General features: G+C 40.6%; 1 protein-coding gene across 2 annotated transcripts in view; it reads left to right on the top strand.

Moving 5' to 3' along the window:
- Positions 1 to 8,028: 8,028 nt before the first annotated feature.
- The window catches only part of LOC126481192 (E3 ubiquitin-protein ligase synoviolin), an 88,646-nt gene continuing 70,695 nt past the window's right edge, over positions 8,029 to 25,979 (top strand). The window contains exons 1-2 of one of the 2 annotated variants that reach the window (XM_050104782.1): positions 8,029 to 8,247; positions 17,171 to 17,263. In XM_050104782.1, coding sequence (XP_049960739.1) covers positions 8,119 to 8,247; positions 17,171 to 17,263 — 222 coding nt within the window. In that variant the 5' untranslated portion in view covers positions 8,029 to 8,118. The remainder of the gene's footprint in view (positions 8,248 to 17,170; positions 17,264 to 25,979) is intronic. The other variant, XM_050104783.1, reaches the window with a different exon arrangement.

Raw genomic sequence — 25,979 nt, 5'->3', positions numbered from 1 at the left:
ACACATTCACACATGACCGTTCAGAGTGCAACAGCATTGAACAGAATCAGGAATTTGGAATGAGGCGAGGAAGGGGAGAGAAATAGCAGGGTACAGACAGGAGGAGAGAAGTGAGCACTACCTGACAGAGCATGCAGGGACAAGGCTGCCAGACACAGCATTGGGTGGCTCTGGGGGCAGGATGGGGTGGAGTGAGCAGAAAAAGAGAGGAACACAGAAAGGATGACTGTGGGGGAGGGTGGGTGCGGGGAGAGTAGGTATGGAGGGCAGCAGAGGAGGGGAAAAGACCAGTGGGTGTGTTGACAGAGAGCAGTGCACAATGAGGGTGAGGACACATAACTGGGAGGAGGTGATAGGGCAGGGGGCAAAAACTGCTGGGTGAGGGTGCAGAGGCTGGGATAATTTCAGGAGTGGAGAATGTGTTCTAAGTATCTGCACAGTTCAGAAAAGCTGGTAGTGGAGGGGAAGTCCAGAACAGTTACTTTCAAAAGTCACTGCAATTCCTCTTACAAAACTCAGATGCTGTATTATAGTATGCTGGTACTGTGGTTGTCAATTGCACAATTCATCCAAAATTCATTCTCATTCTTAACCATAAATTGCATTAATGAGTATATGTGTCTGCATGTGAGGGTGAGAATACCAAGGTCCCTGAAGAGGCTTCTTCAAGACGTTCAGTTATCAGCTTTACACAATGTCTATACTGCGTACTTTTGTAGAATAAATATTTTTTGAGCTTAGCTGCATTGCTCCAGAAGATTATACCATAGAGCAGTATTGAGAACGTATTTAAGAATCTCATCTGCAGGGCAGCACTACAAGTAAGATTTTTAATTGCAAATTAGGTAGAACTCAGTTTTTGGTTGTGTTATTCACATGCAGTACCATATAATCCATCTGAATGACAGGGGACTTTGTACAAGCAGCCTCAGTGATTGCTGTGCACTTCTGGTATCTGTAAGTCACTTTTATTTGTTTCAAATTGTAAAATACAAGTCTTTATACACTGTTTGCTGTGAACTACACTCCTGGAAATTGAAATAAGAACACCGTGAATTCATTGTCCCAGGAAGGGGAAACTTTATTGACACATTCCTGGGGTCAGATACATCACATGATCACACTGACAGAACCACAGGCACATAGACACAGGCAACAGAGCATGCACAATGTCGGCACTAGTACAGTGTATATCCACCTTTCGCAGCAATGCAGGCTGCTATTCTCCCATGGAGACGATCGTAGAGATGCTGGATGTAGTCCTGTGGAACGGCTTGCCATACCATTTCCACCTGGCGCCTCAGTTGGACCAGCGTTCGTGCTGGACGTGCAGACCGCGTGAGACGACGCTTCATCCAGTCCCAAACATGCTCAATGGGGGACAGATCCGGAGATCTTGCTGGCCAGGGTAGTTGACTTACACCTTCTAGAGCACGTTGGGTGGCACGGGATACATGCGGACGTGCATTGTCCTGTTGGAACAGCAAGTTCCCTTGCCGGTCTAGGAATGGTAGAACGATGGGTTCGATGACGGTTTGGATGTACCGTGCACTATTCAGTGTCCCCTCGACGATCACCAGTGGTGTACGGCCAGTGTAGGAGATCGCTCCCCACACCATGATGCCGGGTGTTGGCCCTGTGTGCCTCGGTCGTATGCAGTCCTGATTGTGGCGCTCACCTGCACGGCGCCAAACACGCATACGACCATGATTGGCACCAAGGCAGAAGCGACTCTCATCGCTGAAGACGACACATCTCCATTCGTCCCTCCATTCACGCCTGTCGCGACACCACTGGAGGCGGGCTGCACGATGTTGGGGCGTGAGCGGAAGATGGCCTAACGGTGTGCGGGACCGTAGCCCAGCTTCATGGAGACGGTTGCGAATGGTCCTCGCCGATACCCCAGGAGCAACAGTGTCCCTAATTTGCTGGGAAGTGGCGGTGCGGTCCCCTACGGCACTGCGTAGGATCCTACGGTCTTGGCGTGCATCCGTGCGTCGCTGCGGTCCGGTCCCAGGTCGACGGGCACGTGCACCTTCCGCCGACCACTGGCGACAACATCGATGTTCTGTGGAGACCTCACGCCCCACGCGTTGAGCAATTCGGCGGTACGTCCACCCGGCCTCCCGCATGCCCACTATACACCCTCGCTCAAAGTCCGTCAACTGCACATACGGTTCACGTCCACGCTGTCGCGGCATGCTACCAGTGTTAAAGACTGCGATGGAGCTCCGTATGCCACGGCAAACTGGCTGACACTGACAGCGGCGGTGCACAAATGCTGCGCAGCTAGCGCCATTCGACGGCCAACACCGCGGTTCCTGGTGTGTCCGCTGTGCCGTGCGTGTGATCATTGCTTGTACAGCCCTCTCGCAGTGTCCGGAGCAAGTATGGTGGGTCTGACACACCGGTGTCAATGTGTTCTTTTTTCCATTTCCAGGAGTGTAGTTTTAAATCTGTCCATTCTTTACTGGTAGTGTCTGGTGTGAATGTGTTTGGAATCTTTTTTAGCAAGCACCACAGTTTCTGAAGAGTCCTTCACTATTTCAGGTATATCATGTATTTATGTCAAAAAAATGAGTGGATCACCATATTTAACATTTCCCCCCTATAAATTTAGTCTTATTACTTTTGTATCATTTGTTAATGCAACCCTTTCCCTTCTGTTGTTAAGATAAGACTTCAGCTATTCAAAGGACACTTTTTATGCCACACTATTTTCATTATGCTAGTAGACTTTTAAGATCCACATTGTTGAAGGCACTGGCAAGAGCATAAAATGTCAGTACAGTAATTTTACTTGTTCAGTTTTACCAGAGCTGAGTTTATGTGGTTATATATTAGTTTCCTCAGCACAGTATCTATGAGAAACCAAACTGAGCTGTTGTTAAAAGTTACTCTCAGAAAAGTGGTTCACAACTCATTTGCAGGATATATTCACGAAAATGTATGAGAACATGAGAAGAATACAGATGGATCAATAATAAGTGGTCACTTTGCTTATGTCTACATTTAAAATGTGGGCATTACTATAGCATCCTTCAGTCTTTCGGGAAATACACCTTGACTCGTCAACTAGTTACAGGCTTAACTCAAGTGTGACCCTATCACGTCAGCATGAGAATTAAGACCCTTGGTTGAAATACTGTAATAGCCAGACGAGTTACTTCTTTTTAGAGAGTTAATTATTTTTGTGATCCCTCAAGCAGATAATTTGGCAAAACGAATGTCTGCGGATGTTATATGCAGTACCTTTCTAAGGAAGTTTAATAGATCTGCTTTGTACCTTTCTAAGTAAGTCTAATAGATCTGCTTTTCATGGTTGATTCCCTGTCCCTGTGTTTTCAGTTTTCAGCCACTGCTACAGAAAATTCAGTGAATTTAGTAACATTTACATAGAGATGTGCTTCCATCATAGAAAGTTTCAAAGTACATTCCATAAAACAGACATCAGAGGCGCTGCAACTTATTGGTGCCATCCTACGTTAGGAGGTGATTTAAATCAGATTTTCTTTTTGTTTGTGAGTGGTATCTTAGTTATCAAGTAATGTTGTACAAGAGACTAAGCAAGTTGAAACACAATTCCCCACAAGTGTCACCACAATCCTCACATTACGAAATGCAACATACAGAACCATAACTTACTTTTTAAAAGATTCTAACCAATACACACAACCAAGTGTATTCACATTGAGAGCTTCTCTAATATCTCATGGCAAATATCATAAAATCCGAAGATTGTGTTTCAATCACCCCATCACGAGGAACAGGTTATATTTGTATTATTATGTATCTCACTTTTCCATCAATAAAAGAATTGTATTTATTGACAGTTACTGATGTATGCTGTTATCTCAATTTTGTTTCTTAATAATCGCAAATAAAGATTTTACAGCCACAGCATATTCTTATAGCTTGTTATACTTTTCAAGTGTTGGAAAGTACTTCTGGAGTCAAGGCTTCACTTGATAACGTAAATGGACCGTATTTTGGAAGATGATCTTTCCACCTGAAAAGAAATGGTTGCTCATTTCAAAGTGGAGATTTGTTTTTAAGAATGATTGACAATTGCCACTTACTGCACCAATCGTCAGTCCTCTGCAGCTCTTCCTGCATTTCACTACAGTATTCTGGCATTGCTTCTTCTTTCTTCTTCCTTGGCTCTGCAGCTCATGATGAGCCTTGGCCTCTTCTACAATTTCCTTCCATTTCTCTTGGTCCTTTGCCAATACTCTCCAGTTTTTATATCCCATCTTCCTAAGATCTTCGATTACTCCATCTTCCCATCTGGCTCTTGGTCGACCATGTCCTCTCTGTAATATTGTAATATTCTTTTTGGTACTTCTGTATCATTCATGTGAACCACATGTCCCACCCACCTCAGTATGGATGATTTCACTATCCTTCTGATGGGTTGGGCTTTGTATATGATATACAGCTCATGGTTGTATCTCCTCCTCCATCTTCCTCTTTTACAGATTAGGCCGATAATTCATCTAAGTAGCTTTCTGTCAAATGCATCCAGTTTTTAAATATCTTTAGTTGTTAATGTCCAGGCTTCAGAGGCATATGTAAGCACTGGTCGTATAAGTGATTTATAGACAGTTAATTTAGTGGTACGAGTCAGGAGCCTTGAGCATAGACGTTTTGTTAGAGCACAATAGGCTCTATTGGCTAGTATTAATCTTTGCTTAATTTCATAGGAGGTATCTTTTAGATGCGTAACTGTCGAGACCAGGTACTTGAAATGTTCAACTCTCTCAAATGTATAATTGCCCATTGTTATTGCATTTGGCATATTTTCTCTATGTCCTTTTCCAGCTGCCATATATTTTGTTTTTTGTTCATTAATAATTAACCCCATCTTCCTACTAGCCTGTTTGAGAGCTGTAAATGTCTTTTCCATTGCTTTTTGGTTTCTTTCTATTATATCTACATCATCCGCATGGACCAATATCTGCACTGATTTATAGAAGATCATTCCCCTATTCACAAGGTTTGCATTTCTCATCATCTTCTCCGGGGCACCATTAAAGAGAAGATATGCCAATGCACACTCCGTTTTTAATACTCAATGTATTGGACATCATTCCTCCTATTCTTACACTACCTTGTGTTTCGCTCATTGTCATTCTCACCAACCTTACCAACTTTCTCGAGATTCCCAGTTCATCTAGAGCTTGATATAACTGCTCTCTATTTATGCTATCATAAGCTGCTTTGAAATCTATAAAGAGGTGATGCATGCAAACCCCATTTTCGTTTGTTTTTTCCAGGATTTGTCTTAAGGTGAATATTTGATCTATACTTGACTTCCCGGTCAGGAATCCGTATTGGTACAGCCCCGTCTTCCCATTTCTTTGACACTTGCTTTCATCCATTCCCTGTTTTTTCTTTGGTGAGTCCTCTTTTCAATCATCTGGGTTTATTATTATTATTATTATTATTATTATTATTTTATAATTCTTCTACTATCCTCCTCGTACAGTGTGATCGCAGTGTCCCTCTATATGCTTTGTTCTTTTTTTCAGTTACTATTTCACATTCAGTATCAAACCATGATGGTCTTACTTGTCTTGTCCCAGTTCCAAGTATCTCTCTTGCCGATGTCTCCACCGTCTTTTTTATTGCTTCCAATGATCCAATGGAGGGCGAAGCCTTGACAATGCCAGCCACTCGTGCTGGCGAAACGTCAGAAAAATCATTAGATGAACGTCGGCTGAAGAACCCGAGACAGAAGCCAATAGGCAGTTTGTCATCTTCGATATTGTTAGATTCTCCAGCATTTTCCAGAATCCGAGTTATCTTCTCCTGATACTGTTCTCTAACTTCCGCTGATTCTAAAGTTGTTATATTATATTTCTGTGCCCTGGGTGGGACTCCTTTCGCTGTGTTAGATATCCTTGCCCTCACCCGTGCCCTTATCAGATCGACCATGTATTAATAGATTTTAGACACACATCAGACCTATTGGACGTGAAGAGTCTCAGAGGCCCAAACATAGGTACAGATCATTTTCTGGCATTGTAACCTCCCTATAGACAACAGCATCATCAATGATCAGTCTCATGAAGCTTCCACTGTTCCAGTTATGAGATACTTCATTCTTTTGCATTTATACATAATTTACATATTTCATTGCAGAGAATTGAAAATCTGCCATCCCTGCAGAAAGAGCAAAGGTGCTGAATCAAGTACCATACACCAACTGATCAAAATCCTGAGAAGTCAGTTACATGGTCTCGGTTCTTTGACAATTACATCAAGAAGGTATGTGTCACAACTGTGTTCCCACTGCAAAAGAAACTCATAAGTTAGAGCATTTTGTATTGACACAAAAATCTGTCCATATTATACAATAGGAAAAGAATTTGATTATGTCAATGTTGAACAGCATTTCGAATCATCTACTATGGAAGTAAAAATGGAAAACAGAAATAAAAATAGCTATACTAAAGAATGCAACAGACTTCAGTTTATTGGTAGGATACTGCAAGAGTGCAGTCACTCTACAAAGGAGACACTTAACAAAACATATGTGTACCTCATCTTAGAATATTGGGACGACTCGTACCATATGTGACTAATGGGGCTAACTGAATATGTACAAATAATGGCTACAATGATGATCACAGGTATGCTTGACTCGCAGGAGAGCATCATGAAAATGCTGAGAAACTTGAATTGGTGGACACCTGAAGATAGATGCCAATTATCCTGCAAAAGCCTACTTCCGAAGTTTCAAGATCCAGTATTGAGTGAAGAATCATGAAACATACTTCAGACACTTAGATTTAACTCCTGTAGTGACCACAAAGACAAAATTTGACTAATTACAGTTCATAACGAGGCATTTGAGCACCATTAAGTGACTTGAACGTGAACAGACTCCAACATGTGGTACAGTACTAAGTATGGGTTTACATCTGGATGAAAATTGACTGGAAGGCATATATCCTACATTTCACAAATAAGCTGAACTCAAAGAGTGCTTTGTTTTTTGTTTCTTCTCCAACGTCTACAGATAGAATGTGCCAGAGCTGCATATTTCTTTGCATTTCACCAACTGGGACACAGTAAAACAAATCTGAAAGCACTTTTCAACTTACGAAAATGGACTGTGATAATAATTAGACGATGGGCCAAATTAACTCTCCTCAAATAATGATTTGCTCAACAAAACACACTTCTTTTGTCTTCTTTCTGTATTCGAAAAGATGTAATCAGCAAATAAATAAATGATTGTAAGTTGAGAATTAATTCCAATTTCCAGGACATGAACAACCACCACATAATAATAGTAAATAATCATACAATATTTTTGTCCTGCTCATATCTACATTTCTACTCTGAAAATCACTGTGGACCAAATGGCAGACGGTACTTCACTTTGTACCAGCTAGTGGGGTTTCCCATTATTACAGGTATCCATCGCGAAATTTATGACTGCTTAAACGGCTCTGTAGTTAGTAGGAAGCGTAGGGTAGAATGCTAGGACAGTGGTCTAGTCTGTATATCAGATGAGGTTGAAAAGAGATGATTTAGGCACATCAGCCGTCTATAGAATCCATTTAAGCTGCGAGACGGTGGATCCTTGAAAATAGCCTGCATTGGGTGGGCTTTCACATTGTTGAGGGTTACACATGGAGGATGTTGGATAAAAATGATATAATGATGTACATGGACGTAATTGAAAGTCGGATTATCCGCCCTTCTTGCAATGTCAACTTTGTATAAAAAGTGAGAGTCGTGTTTCGTCAATGATACACTTTTCGTTGAGTTCCAGAAACACCGAGCTTCATATTTCGTAAGTCATTCTTCGTTTCGTAATTCGATATCCATTAAATTTTGCTGCTTTGACAGTTATCTAGTAACCAAATAAGCAAATCCAGAATGTAATAGCTTACTAAACAATTACGGACGAAATCAACTCACAAGAATTTCAACCAGCCGCCAAATTCTAGCAACATATTTACAAACACGTAGTGTTGAAACATAGGACGATCATGACACGTAGTGTCATTCAAAACCGCTGAGTGCTCTGTAGTCGATTTTGAGTTGTGGATGATGTGAGATCAGCTGTAGTTGAAAATAGTAGACGACACTAAATTTTTTGAGATGCGGTCGCTTGGAATAACACTTATTAGCCTCGGATTAACAAGTATAGTAATTGGAAATGCATATTACCAAAAGAAACAGTTTTATCCGTCAATTGTGTACATCACAAAATCAAATCCGAGTATGGCGGTAGGTGCCAAGTCATTATAATAATGTTTATATAGTCGAAACTATTGTTTCCCTAATAGTTAACAACTTAGAAAGCACTGAAAACGATATTTCATGTTTGCAGTTAGGCGTACACCATCATGGTTAATGATGATGCCTCTGAAATTTTTTTATGTGCGGTGTTTGTGTGACGCGATGTTTGTTTACAAGTTCGCAGACGTAATTTATACATGTTGTGAAAGATAATGTGCTTTTTCAACCTGAGCGCCCCGAATATGTGAGCATTGCGCAAAGCTAGAGTTGCGTTTTGAGGATTGTTGTCGTTCAGCAACAAGTATGTCCAACAGTTAACGTTATCTTACACCAACATTTGTCTGTCATAGTACTGAGTACCTCAAATACCAGTAACGTGTATCACATAAAGTATTAACTACTTAATAATTTTAAAGAAATAATATAACTGTTCACATGTTGAACACACACATATGCTTACAAGGAGAAAATAGGTGTATTTATGGACGGAGGCGATTTGAAATGCTAGGGCCAAGTGGGGTAAAATCTTTCCACTTCATGAGGATAAGAATATGCAGATCAGCTGTTTAATTATCACCATTGATATTATAAAAGAGCATCAGCAAAAGTTTAATTTGACACTTTCTCGCCAGTGAATGCTCCTCAAAGAATTTCTAGTTCACACAAATCTTGTCAAACTTTCAGAAATTTAATGGCGTAGCCTACTTGATTTACAGCTTGCATATTGTGGATGTAGAAGAAAGCTCACCTAGTATTTTCGATCAGACAATAAGCCTCATAACTGATGAGAATGAATTTGTAATAAATACAAGAAAATGGAATGTCAGAAAATGTATTATGATTAATAGAACATTGCTTTGAAATAATGACAACTGAACATATACTCTAACTTATTTACAAACTAACATTATATTGCTGTAGAACCAGCAGTCTGCCCAGGTGGTCCTGTGGAAAAGTGTGTGCCTGGAGAGGAACGAAACCCAGTTATACCACTGAATATTTACCTGCCTTTATAGTAGCCTACACCTGTCAGTGATATGGATAGTCTCCAGGAATGACAGGTGGTTCAGATTCCACATTAAACTGTAGATCCCCTATCCACAGTAGCATTTGTTGTGATGCTTAGGGAGACACAAGTTGACCATGTCCCAACCATTTGAAAGACTTACACCGGATCACTCAGTTGTCATACACAAAAAAAAATTAAATTCTATATTACAGGTTCTATAGGTGAGTTAATTTTATGTTGATAAAGTCTTTCAATGTCGTTGATTTGAAAACAAAACAAGTTAGTAGTGCTCTGTTTACAAAACACCATGTAATAAAAAAAAGAAAGATAATAGTATAAATTAGGCCCACATTAATATGAGGGAACAATGAAGGCATTAACATTGCATTTATAAAAGTAATGTCCAAGGAATCCTATGTGTGATTATCATTTTCATGTTCTGTGAATGTATGTCAGTCATGCAATGAAAACGGCTTCTCTGAGTCCTGTGAGCATTATTTGATAAATCAGCTGCCTTCTCTCCATGTATTTTATAAGTTGTCTGTTTTCATGTTTTTCAGCAAGGTTCAGTATCTAAAATATAGTAATAACTCAACAGTATTTGAGTATTTTAAGCTACAGACATTATTAGTATATAGTGGGACATAAAATGAAATGACAAAGCATCTAATACTGAAAGAGGACAGTGCTTGCTATGTCGTCTTTAGCCAGATATGCTCATCAAATAGTATATGACAAGCATCTCCTGCATCTTACCCTTAGTTTGATAGTTACTGGGGGTCAATAGAACCTATCGGTATTGTGGCATGCATCATAAGACATGCACAACTAAAAGAGAAATGAATTTGGACAATGTTTTTAAGACCATATTGATTTTTTGAGTTTAGGTTATGTTGGCAGTTTGGTTTGTGTTTGTGAAACCAGAAAATGTGATTATCAAATAATTGTTTTGGCATCTAGTGTAGCTTGAGTATCAAAGACCTCGTTTAATTCAAGCCAGGTTCACAAGCTATGAACAGGCTCATGTTGCCAATCTTCCAGCAGCTAAACTGTCTGTATATTTCAGTGAATATTGATAGGTGCCATAGCAGTGTGTTGCATCTACGGAGAGCTCTTTTAGTTTAGTGACTAGGGGACTACAAAACTTTACAAAATTTTGTTTCATTGTCAGTTTGCTATGAGGTATGTAGTTAGTTGCAATAAATTTGCCCATATGTGCACTCTTTCGCCTGGACAGACCACAGCCCTTAAGGATGGTCAGAAAGCCTGAAATTCAGGTCAGATTATGAAAGAAAATGAAGAATATTAAACTTACAGGACATGTATCAACTTGTTACCAGTAGGATAAGTAGGTCACTAGCTTTCATTGAGGAGTAAACTGTGCTTTAACATTAGGTTTCACCCTCTGCCGTAACTGTTGTCATAATAAATAAAAATAAGGGTGATGAAATGTTAAAATTGCTGCTTTGCAAAATCCTGGTGATAATTTTGAACATTATAACTTGATAACAGATTGTGTGCAAAGTGCCAGTGGTGCTGCACACGGATGCCTGTTGGAAAACAAGTATGATGGAACTGATATGACTCTACAAGCCTGTGTCAGATTCTCTGGTAATAACTCAGTTTCAGCATGTGAGTTCTTTGTTCCCTGAAGTCAAAGGGAATGAAGGCCAAGGTCTCAGTACAATACAGCAGATAGCTGTCTCAACAAGCTTAGGGGTTTATACAGTGATTTGCCTCTGGTATGTCATTCATGCAGTAATCATGAAGTCTGTTCCTGAAGTTTCTTTCCAATACAGGTCCAAATTAGTGTTAGTACCAAATTATTCTCAGATGCAAACATACTTTGCAGGGCTCACTGTGGTAATCTGGCAGGCTCCTCCATAAATCTCTAATTATTATCAGTTCTATCACTTTGTCTACAATTCTTTTACCTGTCAGTGAGTTGCAGTTTCAGTAAAAGGAAATTGATACAGACTAACATCAGCATTAAAAGAGCTGAAAATGAGTAACAGACAGACACAATGAAAAGACTGCTATAAATTTAAGTTTTCATCCAAAAGCCCTTTTTCTGAAGTAGGAAACATTCACACAAATCGCACCCACACATGACCACTGTCTCTGGCTGCTCTGGCCGGTCTGCAGACAACAACTGCAGTTGGTCTTTCAAGTTGAGCTCTGTATTATTGGCTTTCATGATTTTTCGCTAGGTGTGTAGTACAATCTTCTTTATGATTACTGTATTGATTTTTTTGCTATGTTGTAATTTGCGTTACCTCACTATTTATATGATTCTGTAGTTGTTGTGTTATACTTTAGTACGTCCCCACCCACTACCTTTATTTTCCCACCACAGTATTGTTAGCTTCAGTATTTATTATAAATAATTTGTATTATTTTGTACTAGATAGTTATATTATCTGTCATGCCATAAAAATTTGTAAGGTTATTGGTTGCCATCATGAAACGATGTTTGTGTTGCTTCTTGGGGCTTGGTACAAGATCAGTGGTCAAAGCCTAAAGACACCCTGGTTTATTGTCGTCACCAGCTATCTTTGGTATTGTGATTGTTACATTCTTCGGTGAAGAAGCGTATTGATATTTCTCAACCATCCTGCATACCAGTTTACAGTTTTGTTATGGTTTGTTATGGCAAGGATCTTAAAACCACGTCTAACTCACATATCTTGCTTTGACTAGGGTGTTTCAGCATCCTGCTAAATTCTTCTCACGGTACCCCATCACACATTTCAAATTCATTCCCATAATACTGTGAAGTATCATTTCTTTCTGTAGTCATTTTATTTGTTTCTTCCTCCTATCACCCTTCTCTTCATTGCTTGTAGCTGATTTACCACCTGAGCTCTCAATGTTCATAATGGTGCTTTCTTTCATTCATAGGTTTTTTCTGTTTTTCTGCAAGCAGCAGTTATCTTTTTTGATAGCTGTACATGCTTTAACAGATTTGCATTTCTGTTTTATCGATTCCTGCATTGACACTGTACTTATCCTGCCCTTTCTTTTAAGTGTGTCTGTTTCATTTTGCCTGTTCCACTTAGGCCTCATCCTAGCCGTTTAAAACATGGTTTATAAATCTGTTTCCTATCTTTGGTAAACTATTTGAAAGCTTGTGCTGGCTGCAGGTCTTTTCTGCATAAACATTCATTTATGATTATTGAACCGAGTGTTTTCAATGATTAAATCATGCTCTGTGCAAAATTCTGCCAGCTGGCTTCCTCTTTTGTTTCTTTCTCACAGTCTGTGTTGTTCTACTATTTTCGCTGCAATCAAAATCACCTCCCTATCAAAATTAAATTTTAATCTCTCTTGATGTGATGAACAATTTCTTTGACCTCGCGGGACAAGTTACACAAGTGAAAGATCTAAAATTTCACACTCCAATTCATGTAACGCCTGATTTGTTTGTTTATTTTTATTTTTTCTGATGGTAATATCCTCCCAACTTGCAAATCTGAATAAGGAACTATTTTACCCATGTAATACTTTATCCAGGAGGATCACATCAATGTTACACCACACTGTAGAGGTAAAAGTTCTCTGGAAATATGTTGGGGTTTCAGAAAGTAAGTTACACATGTTGACCCATGCTAAGACTATTGCACAACAGGAGTGGTGCATTGTAGAATAGAGTACATGTTCTTGGTTTTCTGCAGACACAGTATTGCTGTGGTTCAGATAACGAGTGCATAACAGTGTGCAGTTGAAATGGCACACCATCTGGAAATGAACTCCGAAGCTGAAGTATATGGGACAGTAAAATTCTTATAGGTAAAATGTCTAAATTGCAGATACTTTGTGAAAAATCTGGAAGAATATAAACAAAATGCAAGGTCATATCTAGGCATAGTGAAATGGTGCCAACGATTTGGCCAAGGCTACACAGACTTGGGTGATACTGGTTGGGAAGTCATTCCCACATACAGATTATGCAGTATATTCCTGACAATGAAACTGGGACTCGCTTTCAATGTCTGGAATATACCGTATACCCTATATATGTGGAGAAGTCTGTGGCAATTACTGAACAATCCATCAATGGCAGGATACCATACTTAAAGTGTCTTGCAGGTTGAGAGAAGTAGAGAAATTAGCTGTGGCAGAGCTCATGCTTTGTTTTATTGCCCACATAATAAAATACATCAATAAAGAGTTTCCCCTGTGGAGAAGAGCTTCTGTGCCAATTTGTTCAGGGAAGCCATACAAATCCAGCAACATGGGAGTAAATTCAACAACAAAAAGGAAAGCCTCAAGCTCAGTGGATCATGGGTTCTCATGGTGCATTGAATAACTGTTGCAGGTAGGAAGAGAAGAGTCACAGTAGTAATCACCAGGGAATAGCCAGGTATATATAATCTTCAGCTGCTGACTCACCCCCAGTCCATCACTAGCAGTGGAGGGTGAAGCTTTGGCAATGCCACCCACTCATTCCGGTGAAACATCAGAAAAATCATCAAACAGATGTTGACCAAAGAACCTAAGACAGAAGCCAAAGAGTCAACATGTCAACAAGTGATCATTGTGAAACGCGGTTGCAATCAGTACACTTAGCAGTAGTTTGAACCTCTTCTGTTTGGTGGGTTGCCACTCTCAGTGGCCCTTGAAGTATTCTGTCATCTGTGCTGACAGCAGATCATGGAAATAATAGGATTCTGTGCATTATCCAGCTGATAACTACAGTCCCAGCTAATAATGTTTTCTGCTATGTGCATCTCCATGGGCTCTTTAGTAATAGAATACTAAAATGAAAGTAGTGACAATCACACTTGTTGTGTTATCATATTCTGATGAATGTCCAGTGCTCAGTAGTAGCAGACTTTGTGGGTCACAGAAGCGGGTGCAGCATTGGTGTCCTGTAAGTCGTTCTGTCACTGTGTGTGTAATTTAACACACATTGGCAATGCCACACTGGCAGGGTATTTAATAAACTCTAGTCTTCTGCAATAATAAATATAATCTTATATCAATCCAAGTGGTGAAGGATTCTGTCCTAGATGGTGGATGGGTAACCATTTTAATTTGGAATTTCTAGGTTATCTTGCTTATCTTAAAAAAAGGTGTTATCAGCATATGAAAGAAAAGCTGCATATTGTACTCTCCTTATTAGGTTGTTAGTTTTTTACTTTAGGTGAAAGTGCCATGTTAATCTTGTATGTTAAGTATCCATTTTCCCTGTACATTGCTCTTAGATGGGCAAGTTTCTTAGGCAAACTTTCAGGTTCGGAAACTGTGTGTGCTCTTTGTACAAGTGTCTTAAGTACACCCATGATTTGCTACAGAGGATGACAACTCAAAGGTTGTTAATACAAATCCAAGTGAATGAGCTTGTGATGAACTGAATGACACAGGAAGTCACTATTTTTCCATGTAACCAAAACATCAAAGAAAGGCAAACAACCATCTTTCCTGTTTGCATGGCAACTGGGTGTTCGTGTGGATGGAGTTGAGATACTGTCCAAAAAAAACCATTATTTTTTTACTATCTTTGGACTTACTGTGAATGTGACATCAACATACCTCCAAGAAATGGTCGCTTTAAGGTTTATTGATTTCAGGGCTGTCTTCTCAAAAACCACCATGGCATGTTAGCCACCAAGGGAGAAGAGCACTTCCCATGGTGACCCCATCAGCATGTTAAGTCAGCTCTCATTTGGTCATAAGAAAAACTAATGAACGATGGAATTGTATTGACCTTTCAATGCAACTGCCCTCTTCTTTCTTTCATTCCATATTTCAGTGCAGTGGCTTATCTTCATCTGATGCAGGCTATTGAGAATGCTGTCCTGCCATCAAAGTCTGCTTCACAGAACGAAATATTGCATTTAATCTTTTTAAGTAGGTCATTATTTGCCATCAATCCATCAGAAAACATCCCTATTTCGCATCTATATCTTAGTGAAATATGGTCACTGAACAGTTTCTGAGGCTCAGTTTAATTTATCGTATGACGCATTCAGAGAAATACACTATGAAATTTTTGTTCTGCAAGATGAGCTGGCAACTGAAGCATTTGAAATGTAATGTTACGAAAAATAATGAAGATTAGATAGGCATATCGGATAACTAATGAGGAGATATTTTATTTCTTTGATCTCATAATAAAGAGGTACTGAATCATTATTTGGGGAGAAAAGTGCTTTAAGTAACAATTTGATTAAAGGAAGGAACAGGTTAATAGGGCACATCTTGAGACATCAAGGAGTTATTAATTTGGCAGTAGGGGAGAATATGGGGAGCACAGACTGTAGAGGAAGGCCAGTGTTGGATCAAGATTGAATGTGCCAGAGGTCATACAGCACGACAGTGTCATCAAGGTCTTCAAGAGGCGTGTGGGGAATCGGCATTGCCGTTACAGAACAGTGGCATGTTGGGTAAAAGCCTTCAACAAAGGTCGACAGACTTTGGCAGACATGCATCGGGCAGGTTGTCCTAGCGTCTCAGAAGAAGAAGTGCATGCTGTTGTCGCATTAGTGGACAGTGATCGACGCCATACAATTCGTGAGCTTGCCCACAAAACCGGATTAGTGCATACAACTGTGCTTCGCCTTCTGAAGGAACGCCTGGGCATGCTAAAAATTTGCTTCACGATGGGTTCTGCATGACTTGATGGAAGTGCAGAAATGGATGTGTTACGACACTGCCCAGATGCACTTGGAGCACAATGAGTGTGAAGGAGAAGCTGTCGTATGCCGTTTTATGACACGGATGGGACATGGGCCACATTGTATGAGCCAAAACTGAACTGCCTATTCAACGAATGGCATCAACATGAGTCGCCGTGAAAGTCGAAAGAGTGTCAGAGCCCCAGTATGGTGAAAGTTATGGTGATTCTTGTTTATGACTGTGACGGTGTTATCCTAATGCATTACGTTCGTCCACGGCATACCGTCAATGCACAGTATTACTGTTTGTTTTTTGAGCATCACCTGCAACCAGCTTTGCAAAAGAAGCGGCGACACTTTCTGCACAACCCACCCATCATTTTGCACGACAATGCGTGGGCGCATACAGCGCAAGCTGTGGCTACTCTGTTCGGATGATGGGACTGGGAAGTACTGTATCATCCACCATACTCCCCAGAGCATTCGCTTGAGAGAGAGAGAGAGAGAGAGAGAGAGAGTGCAACTAATGTTGGAGGCTTTAAGAATGGGGAATTGAGATTCATGACCCCCTTGTGAGAAAATTATATTGCATCTCATTTGTGGCCTTGAAATTTAGTTAATTTCTTCCTCTAGCTATCACAAAAGTAATTTTTATATTCCAAAGCATTCACCGGAAGCTATGAATAAAATTATAATTCATACTGCAGAAGAAACATGAGTGCTTGTCACTGAAGACTGTAATGGATGGAGAAGTCTGGAGGTGATCATTTTCTATCTGAGGATGTCAAATGACATTGAAACTGTACTGCTTATTTTGTTCAAAAGCTGCATCAAATCCCAAGGTTCCAAATTCCTTGTATTAGATTAATTCTCTCTGTTAGTTTTTTCTCCTTTCTGTGCAGTTACTTATACATGAACTGTTGAATAGCATTTTGTACAAAGTTACTGCTGATAACTAACAAATTTAGATAAGATCAGTCCACTTTTGAAAAGTGATGGTATGAAATGTGTCCATGATGATGAAAAATATCATTTATTTTTTGATAACATTTTTTGCATAACATTTGTCATCACTCAATAATTATGTGAGGTGCGAGATTTTTTAAAAGATCTACCTCAGTTCACGGTATCCATAAAATCTCCCCCCCCCCCTTCCCCAATTATAAATATATTTCTACATTTGATTTCTAATGTGTATCACCTTCTGTATAATGAGACAGGATACTATTTACTTAGAGGGGATACTTGCTTACATAGTTTTCAATCATTTTCTTATTTGCAGGTGATTTATGTTCAGGCATTTATTCTTGTTATACTTGCTGGAAAATTGATGCGGAAAGTGTTCTTTGGCCAGTTACGAGCTGCTGAATTTGAGGTAAGTGTATCTGCTGTTAACATTGAAACCAATAAAAACCATTCTCCTTACTTTTGATGGTGACGGATGTTATTAACACTGCCAGTCACGGAAACTGGTTATCTGTTTTGCAGTAATTTAAACTTTTCTTGGCTCTTGTCCCACCTTTTGAACTGAAGAGTAAACATGTTTTACAATTTGTAAAGAAAAATTGTTTCATGTCTTTACAGCCTTTATGGAAATAATACTTGAGCCATGTCCCACAATGCCAGTTTAACACTTGTACCATCACTTACCATATGTGCTGAAAGATTGACATCTCGTGTGACACTCAGCCCCACAAATAACGTGTTGAGTGGACTGTACATGTAAGAGCAGTTGTTTCCTATAAAGTTGGATGAATATGCTGTACAAAATCACCAGCTCAGGCAGATGCTTAATTGAAATCTGTATTTTTCATTCAGTTGGATTCATCAAAGTTTACAGTGCAGTCATGTTTTACTCAGTAATCACATACAGAGAAAATAACTAGATTATTTAGTTTCTAGGGATTCTTCAGTTGAATAGAATTAATTGTTTTAACCAAATGTGTAAACTTGTTGTTTTCAGTCTGAAGACTGGTGTGATGTTCTCTTCAGGTCTATTCAGTACTTTGCCATTGGTTACATGATCTACGCATCAAGGCCTATTCTTCAGCATTCTTCTGTAGCACCACATTTCAAATGCTTCTATTCTTCTTTTGTGTGAAATGCTTTCACTTCCGTGCAAGGCTGCACTTTAGACAAATACCTTCAGAAAATACTTCCTAATACTTAAGTCTATATTCACTGTTAACAAATTTCTCTTCTTCAGAAATGCTTTCCATGCTGTTGAATGTAACAACAAGTTTACTGTTCCCAGGCACTGTTTATTTGTATACACAACACATTTTGAAGGGTTAAACCTCCATCACCAAGTAGATTTATGTGCCAAAATGAAATTTTCACTCTGCAGCGGAGTGTACACTGATATGAAACTACCTGGCAGATCAAAATTGTGTGCCAGACTGAGACTCAAACTCGGGACCTTTGCCTTTTGTGGGCAAGTGTTCTAATGCCTCATTTCCTGTGGGGGAAGGTGTAGCGCTGCCTGAGGGATGATGCAGGGATGTGATGGGGCACCTAGAAGTCCTATTCTAGGTGCAGTTGTGGGGTTTGGGGGATGGGAAGGGGAGCAGAAAAGGAGAGAAGCAGAGGAGGAGGAAAGAGGAGTGGAAAAGGAGAGAAGCAAAGATGGGGAAAAAGAGTAGTGGTCATGTTGATGTAGTAGAAGGCAATGTAGTGCTGTGGTGGGAGGAGGGAAGGGGGTAGTTGCAGGGAGAGTTTCCACCTCCGCAGCTCAGAAAAGCTGGTATTTGTAGCAAAGATCCAGATGGTGCAGGCTGTGAAGCAATCATTGAAGTGAAGCACACTGTGTTGTGCACATGTTCAGCAACTGTGTGGTCCAACTGTCTCTTGGCCACTGTTTGTCCGGCCACAGCTTCTTAATTGTCGTGCCCAGATAGAAAGCAGCAGAGTGGTTGCAGCTAAGTTAATAGATCGTTTCCTTCCACTACCACCTGCTCCAGAAAAGGTGTCAACATGGCGAAGACATTTAATTTTTAGTTCTGGACCTCCATTTCTTTATGGCAGATTTTATAGACCTTTCTTCACAGCCCTGTTTTTAGCTGTCTTCTCTTCTGTCAGTTGGGATTGGCGTGTAGTTGTTTTTAATTCCACTCTTTGCCGTTGTGTTGTACAGATCTGACATGGACGCGTAATTGTTTTCGCACTCCAAAACAAAACAAAACCTGTAACGTACGTTGTTATATATATTAAACACCAACCATTTCCTCCACCAACTCTCCACAGTTCCTCTTCTTTACTTCACGGTGCCCTGCTCATCCCTGTTAATGCCACTTCCCTCTGCACAAACATCCCCAATGCCCATGGTCTTGCAGCTATTGAACACTATCTTTCTCAGTGCCTCACTGACTCCAAATCTACAACCCCTTATGGATCACTATGATCAACTATATCCACACGCACAATTACTCCTCCTTTGGAGGGATCACCTACAAACAAATCTGTGGTGGAGCAATGGGCAGCAGCATGGCACCATCCTGTGCCAACCTATTCATAGGCCGTATAGAGGAGATCTTCCAAACCACCCAGAATCTCAAAACAATCACCTGGTTCATATTTGTTAGTGACACCTTTGTGATCTGGACCAAGGATGAGAACACCGTACCCACATTCATCCAGAACTTCAATACTTTCTCCCCCTTTCACTTCTCATGATCCTCCTCAACCCAACAAGAAACCTTTCTCAATGTTGACCTCCACCACAAGGCTGATTCTATCAGCACCTCTATCCACATCAAACATGCCATGGCAATACCTGCATTTTGACAGCTTCCATCCATTCCATACCAATAAGTCCCTCCTGCTCTTGCTTGTTGTATCTTAGTGATGAGTAGTCCCTGTCCAAATATACCAAGGATCTCACTGAGACTTTCACAGACTGAAATTACCCTCTTAACCTTGTATGAAACAGATCTTCGGTGCCTTGCCTCTCCAGTCACGTACCATCTCCCAAATACCCACAATCCTGCCCTAAAGGAGCATTCCCCTCAGGATTCAGTCCGATTCTGACTACCTTCCATCATGACCTGAAATGAAGAATATCCTACTTACTATCCTTCCCAACCCTCCCAAAATGGTATTCCACTGCTCACTAAGCCTTCGCAATCTCCTTGTCTGTCCCTACTCCAATCCTGTCTGAACTGCTTGTCTCATTGCTCATATCTCTGCAAAAGACCTGTCCCATACATCCTCCCACCACCACCTGCTCCAGTCCAGTCACAGGCATCTCCTATCCCATCAAAGGCATGGCTACCTGTGAAAGCAGTCATGTGATCTACAAGCTAAGCTCCAACCACTGTGGTGCTTTCTAAGTGGGCACGACAGCAAACAAGCTGGCTGTCCGCATGAATGCCGACTGACAAACTATTGTCAAGAGACAGCTTGACCACCCATTTGCTGAACATTCTGCCCAACATAACATGCTTCACTTCAATGACTGCTTCACAGCCTGCACCATCTGGATCCTTCCTACCAATACTAACTTTTCTGAATTGCATAGGTGGAAACTCCCACTTCAAAACAGCCTACATTCCTGTAACCACCTGGGCTCAGCCTTAACTAGTCAGTGTCCTTCACATACCTATCCCCATTCTTGCTGCCACTCCTGTGCTACACAGCCTTCTACTCCACTAACACACCCAACAGTCTCTTTCACTTTCTCTACTTCTCTCCTTTTCTGCTCCCCTTTCCCCTTCTTACTTGTCTCCACATCTGCTGCACTATCAGAATGTAGGTATTTGGACACCTATTAGTGGACAGTAATATGGAATGTGTCCATCCTTCACCTTTATGATGGCTTGAACTCTGCTTTAGACACTTTCAATGAGGTATTTGAATATCTGTGGAGGAATTCTTTCTCAAGAGCCGAAACCAGAGAAAGTAATGATTTTGGGCTCTAGGGGCTAGAGTAAAGTCAACAATCCGTCATCTCACAGGTGTTCCATTGAGTTCAGGTTGGGAATCTAGGCAGATCAATCCATTTCACAAATGTTTCTGTCTGCAAACTGTTGCTTCACAAATGGTGCTTTATGCTACAATCCATTGTCGTACTGATACAATCACATCTTCAAACTGTTCCTCTTATGTAAGCAGTACACAATACTGTAAAATGTATTCATATACTTCTGCTTTGATCATTTTCTTAAGCACAATAAGGGGATCACACCCTGACCTCAAAAAACATCCGTATACAGTAATATCGCCTCCTCCGTACTTCACCGTTGGCACTGCAGAAGTTGGCAGGTAACGTTCTTCAGTTATTTGCCAAACCCAAGCCTTCCCATCAGATTGCCACAGGATATAGCATGATTCTTCACTCCAGGTTACTCATTTCCAGTCACCCACTGTTCAGTAGCATCACTCTTTAGACCACCTCAAGCATCACTTTGCATTTATTACAGTAATATGTGGCTTACACTGAAGTGACAAAAATTGTGGGAAGCTTTCTAATATGGTGTCAGACCCCTTTTTGCCCAGTGCAGCACAGCTGCTTAACATGGCATGGAATCCACAAGTCATTGGAAGTCCCCTGCAGGAATATTGAGCCATGCTGTGTCTATAACTGTCTAGTATAGTGAAAGTGTTGCTGATGTAGGAGTTTGTGCACAAACTGAGCTCCCGATTATGACCCTTGTTGGTTGATAGGGGTGGCCAAATCATTTGCTCGAATTGTCCAGATTGCTCTTCAAGCCAATCATGAACAGTTGTGGTCTGGTGATATAGTGGATTGTAATCCATAAAAATTCCATCATTGTTTGGGAACATGAAATCCGTGAATGGGTACAAATGGTCACCAAATATCCAAACATAACCATTTCCAGTCAATGATCGGTTCAGTTGGACCGGAGGACCCAGTTCATTCCATGTAAACACAACCCACACCATTATGGAGTTGCCACTAGCTTGCACATTGCCTTGTTGGGAACTTGGGCCCATGGCTTTCTGGGGTCTGTGCCACTGTCAAATTCCTATGATCAGCTCTTGCCATCTGAAACTGGGACTCATCTGAACAGACAAAGGTTTTCCAGTTCTCTAGGATTCAACCAATGTGGTCATGAGCCCGGGAGAGGCACTGCAGGTATATCATACTGTTAGCAAAGGCACTCGCAATAGTCATCTGCTACCATAGCCTGTTAATGCCCAACTTCCCTGCACTGTCCTAAGAGATATGTTTGTCATGCATCCCACATTCATTTCTGTTGTTATTTCATGCAGTGTTGCTTGCTTGTTATCACTGACAACTCGATGCAAACACCTCTGCCTTTGGTCCGTGGTGAGAGGTAACACCTGAAATTTGCTATGGTTGGCGCATTCTTGACACTGTAGATCTTGGAATATTGAATTCCCTAACTATTTCCAAAATGGACTGTCCCATGTGTCTAGCTCCAAGCACCACTCCAGGTTCAAAATCTGAATTCCCGTTGTGTGGCCATAATCACTTTGGAAACATTTTCACATGAATCACCTGAGTACAGATGACAGCACCACCAATGCACTGCCCTTTTGTACATCATGTACACAATACTACTACCATCTGTATATGTGCATAACACTATCCCGTGACTTTTGTCGCCTTAGTATATGAGGAGCTGCTTAGCTATTGTATCTCATCCATTTTGACTCTCTACGCACAGTCACTGTGCTAACTGGACTGGTGGTAGCGCTTTGGAACTCATAAATGATTCTTTCCATTGATTTCATGTGATTTTTTATGAACACCGTCTACAATGCTCAATGGTCCCTGTCTGTCATTACAAGAGGTCTGTATGGTCTTGTTTAGCTGTTGTTGTTGCTTTGTATTTTCACTTCACAGTCACGTCCCCTGTAGTTGAATTGGTCAGCCTTAGAAGGGTTGAGATATCACTGAGGGATAGGTTACTCAGGCAACATCTGATGACTATTCCATGTTTTAAGTCACTAACCTCTTCTGACTGACCCATTTTGCTACACTGCTGACAACACAATACTCCCCACTTTCTTTCGTACTGGTGAGGCCACCTCTCGTGACATCTACTAGCCAATTCCACATTACTTAGGAGTGATGAGATACTTTGGATCAGATAGACTATAACACTTGTTTCAGCCCCTGAATCTAACACAGTACTGATTTATTCATTCATGGAGTTTCCTGTCACAATGGGTTTCCTCACCTGCAACTTGGTTCTACTTTACCTTCATATAACAGTTCTTCCATTATCAACTTCTCTATCTTACACCAGACTAAAGGGAATAGTCAATGCAATCCATTTAACTGTCCATGTTTCAAAAGCTGAAACTATCTCCAGAACACCTTCTGTCCCCTTCTGAGATCTCCCTTGTTCTCTCCCTACATTTATTCTTCAAATTTATATCTGTTTTTGCTCCCATTCAGTTAATTGATTTTGCTATTTTGCACTTTGCAAACATTTCCTCTTTTTCTCCCCTCTGCCTTGTGAATTGTGATTCCTTATAAGAATCCCTGCTCATTGAATTTATATAACATACCAAATTTTCTCCCAAAAGTATAGTAAGTTGTTTGCCTTATTTCATAATTACCTATCATTTCTTATTGGTAAACTGTTAATTACTTTATCCATCAGTTGACTCTATTGACTTATCCCAATTATCTAATGTGTTACACAATTCAAAAGACTGTTAGTAGTTCAGTTATATTCTCATGTACTAGTAATCTTGTTTGAGGTTTCCTTTGTGCTGTTTCTGACCAGTACTTTTCATTAAATGTCTTTTTAAATTCTTTCTAGATTATGAATTTTTCTAAATAGAATGTATCCCATTGAGTAACATGTCCATAACATAACACATAGTGAATCATCATCCATTTCATATTCATTACTCAGGAAGAAGGTGATAGAACAGAGGGGGTGGAACCTGGTGGGTGTGGTTACAGTAGGTTTCCATAAGTTGAGGCCAGGGTAATTTCAGGAGCTGAGAATATGTTGAAAGGATAACTCCCATCTACACAGTTCAGAAAAGCTGGTGGTGGAGGGGAGGACCAGATGACCCGGTTTGTGTAGCAGCCATTGAAATCAAGTGTATTATGTACAGCTGCATTTTGTGCCGCAGGATGGTCTACTTTGGCAGTGGCCGTTCATCCTGGTGGACAGCTGGTTGGCTCTCATTCCAATATAAAAAGCTGTGCAATGATTCCAGAAGAGCTGGTATGTGACATGGTTGCTTTCACAGGTGAGTCAATCTCTGATGGAGTAGGATTAGACTGTGACAGGACTGGAATAGGAAGTGCTGGGTGGATGGAGGCCTTATACGTGGTGTGAAGGCAGAGCTCACAATTTCTTCGCAGAGTTGGTTGGGGTCCTTTGGTTTGGAACTGAGTGGAGGGTCACAACCAAAGGATTCATCGGTTCTGTGGCAGTCTTGACTGCAGATTTGCATTATCAGTTGGGGATTTGTAGGACTTCCCTTGATAGGCCAGCAGTGCAGTACACAAAGGAGGCAGCTACTTGGGTAGCGGAGTGCTTGTGGAGTGCACACAAGGGTTTTTTAGGCTAGGCAGTAGTTTGAGGCACTGTGATGAACACTCACCAGTCAGTATGCAACAAAGGAAATCAGACTGTGTTCAGAGTAAAACACTTCAACTGTAATAATTTTATCAGTAAACTATCAAAGTATTCATAAAAAAGTTACCAAATTGACTGGCCTCCTGGAATGTTCTCGCACTAAAATTATTCACAGGACCGAGAGCTGGATGAAAGCCAAAGTGGAAAACTCTGAGATATTTAATGAGTCATGATATGTATATTGGAAAGACATTATAGGCCAGAGGGGGAGGAATGTTCATTGCAGTTCAGAAAAATATTCTCCCTATTGAGGTTGAAATTGAGTGCGACAGTGATGTTATCCGGTTGTGTGTAACAGGTCTAGGTGAAACCAAGTTAATTTTTGGGTGTTTTTGCTGGCCACCTGATTCTGTGACATTCTTGAGTCATTCAAAGAATGTCTATGGTCAGTAGCATGTAAGTACCCAGATCACACATTACTAGTTGCAGTAAATAAATAAATAACAACTTTAACTTACCGAGTATAGGCTGGGATGTCTATGGATTCATTGTAGGGGGCACAGACAGACAATAATGCTTAGTACTTTTGAACATGCCACCTCAAAATTGTCTGGAACAGCCAGTTTGGCAGCCTACACACAATGGAAATTTGTTAGACTGTGTAATTCTACATCTACATCTACATACATACTCCGCAAGCCACCTGTCGGTGTGTGGCGGAGGGTACATTGAGTACCTTTATCGGTTCTCCCTTCTAATCCAGTCTCGTATTGTTCGTGGAAAGAAGAATTGTCGGTATGCTTCTGTGTGGGCTCTAATCTCTCTGATTTTATCCTCATGGTCTCTTCGCAAGATATATCCTCATGGTCTCTTTGCGAGATATACGTAGAAGGGGCAATATACTGATTGACTCTTTAGTGAAGGTATGTTCTCAAAACTTTAACAAAAGCCCGTACCGAGCTACTGAGGTTCTCTCTTGCAGAGTCTTCCACTGGAGTTTATCTATCATCTCCGTAACGCTTTCGCGATTACTAAATGATCCTGTAACGAAGCGCGCTGCTCTCCGTTGGATCTTCTCTATCTCTTCTATCAACCCTATCTGGTACGGATCCCACACTACTGAGCAGTATTCAAGCAGTGGGCGAACAAGCATACTGTAACCTACTTCCTTTGTTTTCAGATTGCATGTCCTTAGGATTCTTCCAATGAATCTCAGTCTGGCATCTGCTTTACCGACAATCAACTTTATATGATCATTCCATTTTAAATCACTCCTAATGCGCACTCCCAGATAATTTATGGAATTAACTGCTTCCAGTTGCTGACCTGCTATTTTGTAGCTAAATGATAAGGGATCTGTCTTTCTATGTATTCGCAGCACATTACACATTACACATTAATTACAGATAGACCGGACCTTATCGACAGTGTCAGTATAGAAACTGGAATTAGCGATCATGAACTCATTACAGCAATTATGTCTCTGAAAATTAATAAATCAGTTAAGAAGGTTATGAGAGTTATTTCTGCAAGAAAGGGCTGATAAGCAGTTGTTAGCAT

Source organism: Schistocerca serialis, chromosome 5 (genome assembly GCF_023864345.2).
Source record: "Schistocerca serialis cubense isolate TAMUIC-IGC-003099 chromosome 5, iqSchSeri2.2, whole genome shotgun sequence".
Taxonomy (NCBI): Eukaryota; Metazoa; Arthropoda; class Insecta; order Orthoptera; family Acrididae; genus Schistocerca; species Schistocerca serialis.
This window is presented reverse-complemented; position numbering and strand designations above follow the sequence as displayed.